The sequence below is a fragment of the Dromiciops gliroides genome, chromosome 3, assembly GCF_019393635.1.
Source record: "Dromiciops gliroides isolate mDroGli1 chromosome 3, mDroGli1.pri, whole genome shotgun sequence".
NCBI classification, from domain to species: Eukaryota; Metazoa; Chordata; class Mammalia; order Microbiotheria; family Microbiotheriidae; genus Dromiciops; species Dromiciops gliroides.
The window spans coordinates 408,776,148-408,790,653 of NC_057863.1; the positions used below are offsets into that span (position 1 = coordinate 408,776,148).

Sequence of the window (14,506 nt, forward strand, 5' to 3'; positions counted from 1 at the left end):
AAGGCTTAGTTCCCTCATTTATAAAATGGGCCAGGTGTATGTATGAAATGGAGGGGGAGGGGACAGGGTATTAGAAAGGATTAGGTGACTTCCAATATCCCTTCCAGCTCTAAATCTATGAATATCCTAATTTGGTATGTCAATGGAATACTGTCCTCTCTCAAATCCTAATGTCTGTTTTCATTTGCAGTGAAGGAAATTTGGCTACAAAGCAGGTTGTATTCCTTCAAAGGCCTGTTATGTGGAACTCAGCTGTCCAAACACCAGAGGTAAGTTAAAATTTTTTTATACATTTCTATATATAATATATGTATATGTACATTTTTATTTAAATTTATATATAGATGTATTTTAGCACAGACACAACAGCAATGTAAATTCCACTAATATTTATTCCCTCATTTCTTTTTCCTGATAGCAGCTACAGATAAATTAGGCTTCACAAGGAGTTATTCTCCAACCATGAGAGACAAAATAATATTTGTAAAGTGCTTAGCATAGTTCCTGACACATAGTAAGCATTAATAAAATTTTGTTCCCTTCCCTCCCCAAACATGTTAAAGATGAGAAGCAGTATGGAATGCTGGGTATAGAGCTGGCCTCAGAATCAGGAATAAGTGAACTCAAGTTATAACTCAGATATAGATTACCTGTGCAATCCTGGGCAAATTAACCTCTCTGGGCCCATAGGCAGCTTTCCAAGACTTATATAAACTGTTCGCGCTAATGTTAGTAATCTGTTTTAATAGAGGAAATTTCTACTTCAGGAGCTCCCTACACACAATAAAATCAAAGATCTAAAGTCTTCTTTTGTGTCCCCCAAAAGTTAGTTGTGGCATGAGGGAATTGGGGCAATAATTAGGAAACATAAAGTTTTAACCCCTCGAATTATTTAAATGTGTTCCTGATCTTAGTTATGAATAGCCCCAAGAGCATTATCTTTATACTATCACCTCAACTATTACTTGCCTCCCCTGAGCAAGAATTATATTGATTTCCATTTTCTGATAGAAAATTGCCATCTCTCCCACAGCCAGGTGGTGCACTGAATATAGAGAGCTGGGCCTAGAATCAGGAAGAATTAAGTTCAAATTCAGCCTCAGATACTTACTAGCCGTGTGGCCCAGGGCAGGTTACTTAACCTCTTTCTGCCCCGTTCCCTCAACCATAAAATGGGGACATATCAGGGTTGTTTTGAGGATCAGATGAGATAATATTTATAAAGTGCTTCGCATGTATAATCAATCTATACTGATTGCTTACAACTCTGGGGAGGGGGGGAGGGGAGGGAGGGAGCTTTAAATAAACAAATGAATAAAGTGATACTAAAAAAAAATGCTTAGCACAATTCTTGGCACATAAGTGTTTAATAAATACTTGTTCTCTTCCTTTTCCTTTCCAGCAACTCATGGTAATCCCAAACTGAGAAACCATATTGTTATGATGCCAAATTGTATTACTTCCTTTCTAGACGTGGTATCAACAAGAACTTTGTAGACATGTTCCCCCAAATATGGAAGTTTAATCTGCCTAAATTGGCATATTCAATGTTTATTCATGTTTGTTCTTTTTCAAGAGATAAAGAGGGTTGTAATAGGAAAAATATATGTATATGTGGTGGAACTGATTTTCTTGTGTGGCTTACAGAAGAAATCGGTTTCATTGTTCTTTTTAGCCCACTATGCACTTCTTTGAACTTTAACTATAATAACATATCAAAAGTAAAGTTTAAGATGGTCACAGGATATTCATTTGTAGACATTTGATAAATAGGCTATATATTCCTTTCTTTCTAGCTTCCTTGTTTCTGCTGAGAACACCACCATTTTCCCACTTACCTAGTTCACAATATTTGAATCACCCTTGATTGTTTCTTTTCCCTCAATCCCTGTCAATTGTCAAGTCTTACTAATGCTCCCTTCACCACCTCTCCTGCATCCATCCCCTGCACTCCACTCATGGCCCCACCAGCCTATTTCAGACCCCCTCATCTCATAACTGAACTATTGCAATAGCCTCCTAATGGATCTACCCGACTCCAGTCTCTCTCCTCTCTGCTCCATCTTCCACAGAGCAGCCAAACTGATATTCCTCAAGCATAGGTCTGGCCATATTAAAGAAGTTCCCTATTGCCTCTATCATAAAACGCAAATTCCTCTAGTCAAATGGAATAACATGTATCAAGCATTTTTCCAACAGAAGGCACTATATAATTAATTGCCAGCCAGCTATTATGTAAAACACTTCACAGTCTGACTAGTCTAACTTTCTAGGCTTACCGCCTGGTGTTCTCCCTTATTCTCCCTCCCTCCCTTCTCACCAAATTGGCCCCCTTGCTATTCCCAGTATGTGGCATTTCAAATCCTATTTCTGCTCCTTTGCACCCATGCCTGCAATGCACGCCTTAGCCCCTCCACTTCAGAGACTCCCTAGCCTCCTTCAAGGTTCAACTCAAGTTCTCTTCCTATGTAACGCCATCCTGATCTCATTGCTAGTGTCCTTTCCCTACTCCTCATCATCTAAAACTACTTTATTTTTATTTTGAATATAAATATTTTGTATTTATTGATCTGTGTTAACATTACTTTCTGCCAACAGAATGTAAGCTTCCCAAGACAGGAACTGTTTCATTGTTGTTTTTTTCTATTCCCCACACTTAGCACAATGCCTAGCATAGTAAGCACTTAATACTTTTTGAATGAATGATAATGAATTAATTATTAATCAATTCATTAATTCATTAACATAAATGGAGAGAAGGCAGGGGAAGGAAAAGGAATCTAGGATTCACTTGGAAAAGGAATTGCACTTATTCTGCTTGGCCCCAGGGGCAGGGTAGAATTTTAGAGAGGCTGATCTGGGCATATGGAGAAAAGAACTTCCTAAAAATTAGAACTGGAATATGCTACCTTAGTTGGATTAAAAACTAGAGATCTTTGAGCATAGCCTGGATAACTACTTGTCAGGAATTTTTTGAAGAGGGTTCTGCTGCGGTAGAGTTTGAATGAGTAGGTCTCTGAGATCCTGTCCAACTCTGAGATTGCATCTTTTTGTGAGCCATCCGTATTCGTGGAGTAGAAGAAATCAGGAGAGCAGAATGATGGTCCCCAAAGGGAGTGGAAGGGAGGAGTACTAATAGAGAGCCCTTAAAGAAGGCCACACTTATTTTGGGCACTAACAGGTCCATATGCAAGAATTTAATGCTAATGAGCCCTAGAAGTAAATATAGGCACATAATTAAGCACAATTGGCATTGATTGAATTAATCTACCAAAAAAAAAAAAGTAACTAGGTTGGGGGATAGTGGACACACTTATCCCCAAATTAAATCATACCTTCAAGCAGCCCAGTAGATTTAGTTGTTCTGTCATTGCAGTTGTGTCCAACTCTTCATGAGCCCATTTGGGGGTTTTCTTGATAAAAATACTGGAGTAGTTTACCATTTCTTTCTCTAGCTCATTTTATAGATAAGGAACCTAAAGCAAACGGGGTTAAGTGACTTGCCCAGAATCACACAGTTAGTAAGCATCTGAGGCTGGATTTGAACTCAGGTCTTTCTGACTCAAACCTGGTGCTCTATCCACTGTGCCACCTAGATGTCCAGCAGATTTAGGGCTAGGTGCTAATCATAAACTAATGGAAAGTTTGGGAAACATACTTAGTTTTTGTCTTTGATCCTACTACAGTGTCCTCATCTGTAAAATGAACTGGAAAAGGGAATGATAAACCACTCCAGTATCTTTGCCAAGAAAACCACAAAGAGCTGGACATGACTGAAAAATGACTCAATAATAAAAAGAAATCTCCTTAATCATTAGAGTTACACCAAAGTGGATTGAACTATCTTGGGAAGTGGTGGATCCCCATCCCTAAAGGCCTTTATCTGTGGGGAAGGTTGCTATAAATTCCCATTTTTCTTAGACTTGACTAAGCAACAATTGAGGAACCTTCTAAATCTTTGATTCCTTGTTGTAAAAAGCACTGGATATATAAATATAAATAAGTCATGGCATGGTCTCTGACCCCAAAAAGCTTACAATGTATTAAACAAGTTAAGATATATACTCAAATAATGAAACTTCTAAACTTCTGCAATCTGGCTTCTGACCTTATAATTCAATTGAAACTGCCCCCTACAAAGTTACCAGGATCTTTTTTTTTCCTCGATAGTATTTTTTCAATTACACATAAAGATAGTTTTCAAGATAAAGTTTTATAAGATTTTTAGTTCCAAATTTTTCTCCCTCTCTCCCTCTCCCTCCTCCCTAAGACATTAAGCAGTTTGATGTAGGTTATACATGTACCATCATGTTAAAGAACTTTCCATATTAGTCATATTGTGAAAGAAGAATCAGAACAAAAGGGAAAAGCCAAGAGGAAGAAAAGCACACACACATACACACACAGGGAAAATAGTATGCTTCAATCTACTTTTGGACTCTATAGTTCTTTCTTTAGATGTGGAAAGCATTTTCCATCATGAGTCTTTGTAATTGTCTTGGATTGTTGCATTTCTGGAAAGAGCTAAATCACACTTGATCATTGTGCAATGTTGTTTCTGTGGACAGTGTTCTCCTGGATCTGCTCACTTCACTCAGCATCAGTCCAATAATCTTTTAATTGCCAAATTTAATGGCCTGATTTTCTCAATCTTCATCCTTTTTGACCTCTCTGCAGCATTTGACAAGGCTGATTACCTCCTTCTCCTAGATACAATCTCCTTTCTAAGTTTTCAAGATGTTATTGTCTCAGTTCTCCTAGCTGTCCAGCTGCTCATTCTCAGTTTCCTCTACTGGTCCATGTCATGTCCACAGAGCCATCAAGGCTCTGTCCTTGGTCTTCTCTTTTCACTCTATACTATTTCACTTGGTGATCTCATCTACTCCCATGGATTTAATTATCATCTCTAGGTTATATATGTGCAATCATGTTGTAGAAGAAAAAACAGACATGTTGTGAAAAATAAAAAAGACATGGAAAAAATAAAGTGAAAAACAGTATGCTCTGATCTGCATTCAGACTCCAGTTCTTTCTCTGGATATGGACAGCATTTTTCATCATGAATCCTTTGGTATTGTCTTGTATTATCATATTGCTGAGCATAGCCAAGTCATTCACAGTTGATCATCATATAATATTGCTGTTATTGTATCCAGTGTTCTCCTGGTTCTGCTCACTTTACTTTGTATCAGTTTGTGTAAGTTTTTCCAGGTTTTTCTGAAATCATCCTTTTCTTATAGGACAATAGTATTCCATTACTATCATATAACACAACTTGTTTAACTGTTTCCCAGTTGATAGCCATACCCTCATTTTCCAATTCTTTGCCACCACAAAAAAAAATTGCTATAAATATTTTTGTAAAAATAGTTTCTTTTCCCTTTTAAAAAAAATCTCTTTGGGATAAAGACCTAATAGTGGTATTGCTGACTCAAAGGGTATGCACAGTTTTATAGCCCTTTGGGCATAGGTCTAAATTGTTCTCCAGAACAGTTGGATCTGTTCATAATTCTACCAACAGTGAATTAGTGTCCCAATTTTCCCACATAAAAACCTGGTTAGATGCCCCAGAGTAGGTGGCAATGTGTTAACCATATATGTGTTGTAAAGACCACTAGTATCTTTTCCATCCTTATCAAGGGGAATGCTAACTTTCTCTCCTTTCATACAACACCAAACCCTCCCTCTTCCCAACTTCCCTATTACTGTCAAGGGAACCATCATCATCCCAGTTATTCAGGCTTGCAACCTTGGAGTCATCTGCAACTCCTCACTCTCCCTCGCCTCATATATCAAATCCATTGCCAAATTTTGTCATTTCTACCTTTCTATCTCTTATTTACATCTCTTCTACACATTACCATTACTCCACTCATAGAAGGACAACCATAGTCCAGGCCCTCATCTCCTCTTGCCTGGAGTACTAAAATAGCTTCTAACTGATATGCCTGTCCAGTCTATCCAGTCACAAAGTTGCCAAGGTGACCTGAAGGGTTTTTTTTTTTTAATTTCAGTCAGCAAAAATCTATTTTCTCTTCTCCCTCCCCCCCAAAGAAAAACCAAAACCTTTGTAACAGGTATGCATGGGGGGAAAAAACAGATATGTATGGTCAAGAAAACTAATTTCCACAATGGTCTTGTCCAAAAACATATGTCTCAATCTGTACCCCAAATCCATCCTCTCTCTGTCAGGAAGTGAGTAGTTTGTTTTATCATGGGTCCTCTAGAATTGTGGCTCATCATTGCTTTGACCAGAGTTCTTAAGTCTTTAAAAGTCAATTATCTTAGGGGCAGCTAGGTGGTGCAGTGGATAGAGCACTGGTTCTGGAGTCAGGAGTACCTGAGTTCAAATCCAGCCTCAGACACTTAACACTTACTAGCTGTGTGACCCTGGGCAAGTCACTTAACCCCAATTGCCTCACTAAAAAAAAAAATTTTTTTTAAAGTCAATTATCTTTATAATATTGTTATTATTGTATAGTTTTCCTGGTTCTGCTCATTTCACATAGTTCATACAAGTCTTCCCAGGTTTCTCTGAAACCAACCCCTTCATCAATACAGCACAATGGTATTATGTTATATTCATATACTATAACATGTTCACTTCTCAATTGGTAGATGCCCTCTCATTTTTCCAGTTCCTTGCCACGAGAAAAGGAGCTACTATGAACATTTTTCTGCATATGGGAATGACCTTGAGTTCTCAAAGACAATGCAAGTGGTACACAAACACTGGGCAAATCCTACCAAGCTGAAAAGTACCTAGGATTTAGAGCTGGAAGGGGGTCCAACTCTCACTTTCTAGATATAGAAACTGAGACCCCAAGAAATCAAGTGATTTGCCAAAGATTTCAGAGTTACTAAGGGCCCAGATTATCCAATTCTGAATCCAGTGCCCTTTGATTACATATATACCTGCATTGGTAGTGGGATCTTTTTCACCAACAAGTTCCTAATAGCAATGAAATAATAGAGCCAGCTTCTATCCCTGTTGCTGGGATTTGCAGAACCCAGATCTGGGGATTCAAATTTTCTAGACATATCAAACTCACATTTGATAGTTTCCTTCACTGGAAACATTTGTTTGTTGTCTTTTAATTATAGTAATGTTCCATGGTCCAGTGATATTTATCTTTATAATTTTTACACTTATGTCCATTAGGATGCATGAGAATACTTTTAAGTTTATTGTTCACTATTTTAAAATTCCATATAATATAATAGCACTGATATTTTAAATATGGAGGAAATATATAAAGAGGTTATTTATAGGCACTCCACACAGAGGAATAAGGATATATTAAAACTTAAAGCCCTGTTTCTAAATAAACTTAACTTGTCTAGCTTTGATGAATGTTTAATTTTCCCAACAGGAAATCTCAAACTACTTAGGTCATTTCAATAAGGCACATGTGAGTGGTTCAGGCTGGAAGTAACATATCTTGACAATTATAACAGAAAGACTATTCTATAAAGTCCATTATTTTCTTCAAGTAAAACAGAATATTTTTAATATCAAAACTAAATGTAGGTCATCTTATATGTCAGCACAGCAGGTGGTATATTGTAGGCATTTAAAAATGTTTATTGAACTCTAAATAAAGGAATGCCCCAATGGAGAAATTAAATTATACTTCTTATAATTTTAAGTTAGTTAAAATTCATGTTATCTCTAAGTGCCCTAGGTATTTTGTAAGAATTACATTTATAATTCTCTAAATCACTAATAAAAAAATGTATATTAAAACAACTCTGTGGTGCTACCTCACATCTATAAGATTTGCTAACATGACAGAAAAGGAAAATGATAAATGCTAGAGGAGATGTGGAAAAATAGGGACATTAATGCACTGTTGATGGAGTTGTGAACTGCTCCAACCATTCTGGAGAAAAATATGGAACTATGCCCAAGGTGTTATAAAACTATGTATACCAAAAAAAAAAAAACCTATGTATACCCTTTGAACCACGAATACTGGGTGGTCTATATCCCAAAGAAATCAAAGAAAAGAGAAAAGGACCTCTGTATAGTTATGGCAGCTCTTTTTAAGGTGGAAACAGATTAAAAATATAGGGGATGTCCATCAATTAGGGAATGGCTGAACAAGTTGTAGTATGTGATTATGATTGAATACAACTGTGCTATAAGAAATTACAAGGAGGATGATTTCAGAAAAACTTGGGAAGACTTATATGAACTGATACAAAGTAAAGTGAACAGAACCAAGATGATAATGTACACAGTGACAGCAATATTATAATGATGATTAAATGTGAAATACTTAGCTACTCTAATCAATACAATGATCAAGAAAATTCCAAAGGACTAATTATGAAAAATCTGTCCACTTCTAGAGATAGAAATAATGAACTCTGAGTGAAGATTAAGGCATACTTTTTTCACTTAATTTTTCTTGGGTTTTTTTTTACCATGGCTAATATAGAAATATGCTTTGTATGACATCACATATATATAAATACAGGTTTCATATTGCTTGCCTTCTCAATGGATGGGGAAGGGGCCAGGGAGTGGAAGAGAATTTGAAATTCTAAATTTTTAAAAATGAATGTTGGGGGGCAGCTAGATGGTGCAGTGGTTAAACCACCGGCCCTGGATTCAGGAGGTCCTGAGTTCAAATCCAGCCTCAGACACTTGACACTTACTAGCTGAGCAAGTCACTTAACCCCCTATTGCCTGCCAAAAAAAAAAATGAATGTTGAGGGGGCAGCTAGGTGGCACAGTGGATAGAGAACTGGCCCTGGATTCAGGAGGTCCTGAGTTCAAATCCAGCCTCAGACACTTGACACTTACTAGCTGTGTGACCCTGGGCAAGTCACTTAACCCCAATGGCCCCACCAAAAACAAACAAAAAAAAGTGAATGTTATGGGGCAGCTAGGGGGTGCAGTGGATAAAGCACTGGCCCTGGATTCAGGAGGACCCAAATTCAAATCCAGCCTCAGACAATTGATACTTACTAGCTGTGTGACCCTGGGCAAGTCACTTAGCCCTCATTGCCCCACCAAAAAAAAAAAATTCAATAACAATTATTTAATTAGAAAAAAAGAATTGTATTTATAAGATGAGGAAGTGCTTAGTAATGGCAGTGTTCATTGCTTAGTCCTTTTTTTTTTTTTTTTGGTGAGGCAATTGGGGTTAAGTGACTTGCCCAGGGTCACACAGCTAGTAAGTGTTAAGTGTCTGAGGCCGGATTTGAACTCAGGCACTCCTGACTCCAGGGCCAGTGCTCTATCCACTGCGCCACCTAGCTGCCCCTGCTTATTCCTTTTAATAGAGTAGCTTATTCTTTTTCCTAATTCATTCATTAGTATTCTTCAAAGGATTTTTATGTCTTTAGCTCTAAAGTCAGTTGATTGAAAGAGGAAGGAGGGAAGGGAATAAGCATTCATATAGCACCTACTGCGTATCAGGCACAGTGCTACACTTAACAAATATTCTTTTTTTTTTTTGTAAGGCAATTGGGGTTAAGTGACTTGCCCAGAGTCACACAGCTAGTAAGTGTCAAGGGTCTGAGGCCGGATTTGAACTCAGGTACTCCTGACTCCAGGGCCGGTGCTCTATCCACTGCGCCATCTAGGTGCCCAACAAATATTCTTACTTGATCCTCACAACAACCTTGTGAGATGGGCACTATTATCTATCACCATTTTACAGTTGAGGACACTGGGGCATATAGAGATTAAATGACTTACTCAGGATCATACAAGTAATAAGTGTCTGAGGTTGAATTTGAATTCAAGACTTCAGGACTCCAGACCCAGTGTTGTGTTCACTTTGAAACCAGTTGAAATTTGAGATATTGCTATTATTATCTTTGCCCAGGAATCTGTAGTAAATTTAGATTTAAATGATCATTCCTCAGTCCACAGAGAACGACATAGTAAAGTAATAAGCAAGAAGGAAAAGAAGTGTTAGAACACTTGAAGAGCTTGATGTCTGTGACTTTCCTTCTCCATCAGCCCCAAGAATAGAACATCATTGTAGAACTTCCTAGAACTTAGCTTTCCAAAATTCAGTCATCTCCACACTGTGCTGAGACATTGGTGAAGGATTTGGGATGAGGCATTCTCTTTATAAGTGAATCAAAAATATTATTCCTTCTTCTTCTCTTTTTTTTAACGATTCAAAAAAATCTTTAGATCACTCATGTAACAGGCCAGGCCTAACTGAGGCTGATCAAGTAGCTCAGGTACAAAATCAGGATAAAAAGAGTACAGTTTGGGTTCTTTTCATAATTAACCAAAGGAAATTTATCCAACAGCGGTGGGGGGAAGGATATTGATTTAGTTTCGTGCAGCTTCCCTCTACTGGTGTTGGCGAAGCTACTACACCAGAAGCTTCCAGAAGAATGGGAGCATCTTTGTATTCCAGTCCTTTTGTCCTCAGTTGACCGACAGCTAGGTGGAAAAAGGATAGAGTGCTGGGCCTGGTCCCGAAGACTCTGAGTTCAAATTTGCCTCAGACATTTACTAGCTGTGTAAGCCTGGGCAAATCACTTAACTTTCTTTGGGGCAGCATAGATAGCACAGTGGATAGAGCACTGGCCCTGAAACTGGGAGGATCTGAGTTCAAATGTGACCTCAGACACTTATCACATGTTAGTTTCTTATATTGGGGTTTTCTGTTCTGTCCCTTTTATCTATTTCTTTCTTTTTCCAATACCAGTTTTTACAATTATTGCTTTAGAGTACACTTTTTTTAGTTCTTCATCTTCTTGCCCAACTACTTTTCTTTTTTCAATTTTTTAATTCTGAACTTAACAATGGTCAAATAAAATAAGCATCTCCATATACAAAGTAGAACAGAAAAAGAGGATTGTTCATAAAGTTGAGAATTTCTACTATGTAAAGTAAATATTTATTAAGTACCAGGTACCATAAAATAGGGACAACAGAACTTATACTGCCTACCTCAAAGAATTGTTGTAAAGAAAATGCTTTGTGAATTTCAAAGCTCTCTATAAATATGAATGTGATTCTCCTACCTTCCTTCTCCTTTCATTGGGTTGTTTTTCTTGATGAGATTAGTGTCCTTGGCAGAGACCATGGGTTGTTATCTTTGTCCTGAGCAAGATCAAGGATGCTGTGAGCACTCACAAAACATTTATTATTAAGGATAACCTCAGCTGACAAAGTGTTCTAAAGCATGGACCATATCACGTTGCTTGAGATCCCCATCTTGTCAGACAGAAAATTCGTGGAGAAGCAAGTTTGGAGATATAGTTGGGCCCCATGACTGAGCATAAACTAGAGCAGATCCCAATTAGCCCTGACTTTCATCTTGGTCTGAGACCTAAGTAAAATGGATATAGAGTCCTCAGAAACAGACTGGACTATTTACATAGGAGATCATAGATTTAGAATGGAGAAGGAGCTCTCAGGGTCCCGTTAGCACTGACAAGTCAACAAGATCATCAAGGCCAGACCCCTTATTTTTTTTTTGGTTTGGTTTGTTTTGGTTTGTTTTGGTTTTTTGCGGGGCAATGGGGTTAAGTGACTTGCCCAAGGTCACACAGCTAGTAAGTGTCAAGTGTCTGAGGCCAGATTTGAACTCAGGTCCTCCCAAATCCAGGGCCAGTGTTTTATCCACTGCGCCACCCAGCTGCCCCCAGACCCCTTATTTTACAGATGAGGAATCTGAAGTTTAGAGAAGTATGTGACTTGCTCAGGCCCCCACCCCCAGCCCCAGGGGTTCTTTGACCACATCCAGAGTTGCCCTGTCCGGGCTTCACACCACTGGCTTCAAGTTGCCTAACAGTTGCCATCTGTCTTCTTATAACGTCTGTGTGAACACCTCTTGTGTTTCAGAAGAAATCCATGAGACAGATAAAAACAAGGGAAGAGAAAAGCAAGGTAACCAGCCGGAGCATTGGGTTAGACACAGCTACTTCTCGCCCTGCAGAAAGTAAACACCTGTCTGAGGAATGTCATCTCTCTCCTTCTCAAGACCCTTGGACCAGAGAAGGGACACCAGCACCCTACGGCAGCTTCTCGGGAGTCAGCAGCAGTGACAGTGTTCTGAGGGAACTAGATGATGGACAATATGATCAGGAGGACGGGGTGACGCAGGTCACTTGTATGTGAGCCAGGAGATAAATGAATTCAAAGGACCTGTAAATAATCATGGAAATTTAATTCAATTTTGAATTGAGTATATTACTTCATACACTTCGATATAATGCTCTATGTTTCTCCAGACTTGTGTATTTTTCTCCTCTACGCTGGCTTTGGCTATTGCCTCTAAATGCTGAAGAACTGTTATTAGTAAATTTGATCATTAGAGTTGTGTTTATACTCCTCCTGTCAACTAAGAACGTCTGTTCAAAGTGAGATGTCATTAGTTTGTTGAGAAATAATGTCCTTCCATTTTACATTTTGTATGAATTACATACTTTGACATTTCCTAGTTAGGCTCACTTCAGTCAACTACTGTTCCAGAATAATAGTCCTTTGCAAAACTACTCATCACTGCCCCCCCCCCCCCAACCCCTACTAAAGATCCTGGTCCTAAATTAAAGAATTTCCTAGTAGTAATTTTCCTTTATGTAGAAATTCACCAGTTTATCTTTAGTTGCAGCATATATGTATTTTATAGTAACCCCTACTTATTCAAATATTTCTGTAAAAAATGTTCCTTTGCATATGTCTTTGCTCCTAAAAATTCCATATTAAATAACTTCATTTATCTGAGATACAGCTTCTCCAGAAATCCAGAAAATAACTACAGTAGAGCAATATTCACTTGAGTTCAATACAAAAACAACCCACACACTCAAAATAAAGAGGGGGGTGGGATTTAGAGATAAGTGTAATTTTTTTTTTTTGCGGGGTAATGGGGGTTAAGTGACTTGCCCAGGGTCACACAGCTAGTAAAGTGTCAAGTGTCTGAGGCCGGATTTGAACTCAGGTACTCCTGAATCCAGGGCCAGCGCTTTAACCACTGCACCATCTAGCTGCCCCTGATAAGTGTAATTTTTTAATAAAAAAATTGGAGAATAAAAATCTAAGTAACAAATAAGTGATACCTTTGTCTTTAGAATTTAATAGCTTTTCCCTTTTCTTCTCATTATCTAAATCAAGAAATCTTTGAAACTTAACATTTTCAGGCTTAGCAGTTCAATAACAGAAGTGGACCAGTACCCAGAACACTTCAGATGAAATACTTTGACTTGCTGGTTCCAACCACTGACTTTTCTTGTCCTGAGTAATGTAAGTGGGTGCATTTGCCATTATTCAAACTCAGACCTGGACTGGTGAAGATTAAACTCATGAAAAAGAATTTTCAAAAAAAAAAATAGAAAAGTAAAAAGGAATTTTCATCCACTTATGGCAGGAGACTTGGGAGTCATAGAATTTAAGGTATTATTGAACCTTCAGGAGAATTCCAACTAGCTTTATCTCTGGATTTTTGCCTGTTGTTCAGCATATTGACATTAATACTGAGTTCTAAAGAAGGCTTAAATAATAAAACATCATTTAATTGACATCAGATTTTTGTTTTATTGGCAGAGTATAGCTATTGTATGGATATATGTATATATTTATGTATGCATACATTAAATGTAATTATATGTGGAATAGTTGTATGTCACATGGTGTTAAAGAAAGTCCCACAATGAAATCTGACATTATCTATGATGAGCTTAATATGAAATTGTTCTCATGTCAATATACCACATTTTCAAGAAGAAAATCTTCCTTCATTATTATGCTTCAGCAGCTGCAAACAAAACAAAACAAAACAAAACAGGGGTAGCAATCATGATCCCAGATAAAGTTAAAGTTACAATAGATTTAATTAAAAGAGATAAACAGGGGGCAGCTAGGTGGCACAGTAGATAGAGCCCCAGGCCTGGATTCAGGAGGACCTGAGGTCAAATCCAGCCTTAGACACTTGACACTTACTAGCTGTGTGACCCTGGGCAAGTCACTTGACCCTCATTGCCCTGAAAAAAAAAAAGTAAAAAGAGATAAACAGGAAAACTACATTATGACAAAAGATACCATAAACAATGAAGTAATAACAATACTAAACCTATATGCAACACACTATAGCATCTAAATTTTTAAAGGAACAGCTAAATGAATTATAGATGGAAATAAATAGCAAAACTATAATAGTGGGGGACTTCAATCTTCCCCTCTCAGAACTAGATAAATATTACATACATACATGCAGAAGAAGTCAAAGAGATGAATAGAAGTTTAGATGAGTTAGGATAGATATCTGGAGAGAACTGAATGGGAATAGAAAGTAATACATTTTTTTCTCAGTAGGATATATATTGACCAAATATTAGGGCATAAAAACTTTATAGTTAAATGTAGAAAAGCAGAAATTGTTTGTTTGTTTTGGGGGGGGGTGGGACAATGAGGGTTAAGTGACTTGCCCAGGGTCACACAGCTAGCAAGTGTCAAGTGTCTGAGGCCAGATTTGAACTCAGTCCTGAATCCAGGGCTGGTGCTTTATCCACTGTGCCACCTAGC

The 14,506-nt window shown here is 37.8% G+C and overlaps 1 protein-coding gene and 1 non-coding gene across 3 annotated transcripts in view; one reads left to right on the forward strand and one right to left on the reverse strand.

Annotated features, from left to right (window-relative positions):
• RFTN2 (raftlin family member 2) overlaps positions 1-13,904 on the forward strand; it is an 85,511-nt gene extending 71,607 nt beyond the window's left edge. Inside the window, exons 8-9 of one of the 2 annotated variants that reach the window (XM_043998620.1) lie at positions 191-269; positions 1,403-2,637. In XM_043998620.1, coding sequence (XP_043854555.1) covers positions 191-269; positions 1,403-1,426 — 103 coding nt within the window. In that variant the 3' untranslated portion in view covers positions 1,427-2,637. Of the gene's footprint in view, positions 1-190; positions 270-1,402; positions 2,638-11,827 lie in introns of those variants that run through there. The other variant, XM_043998619.1, reaches the window with a different exon arrangement.
• On the reverse strand, positions 5,547-5,674 carry LOC122752415. Its single transcript, XR_006356160.1, has one exon. It is a non-coding gene; the product is annotated as a U6atac minor spliceosomal RNA (small nuclear RNA).
• Positions 13,905-14,506: the final 602 nt, after the last annotated feature.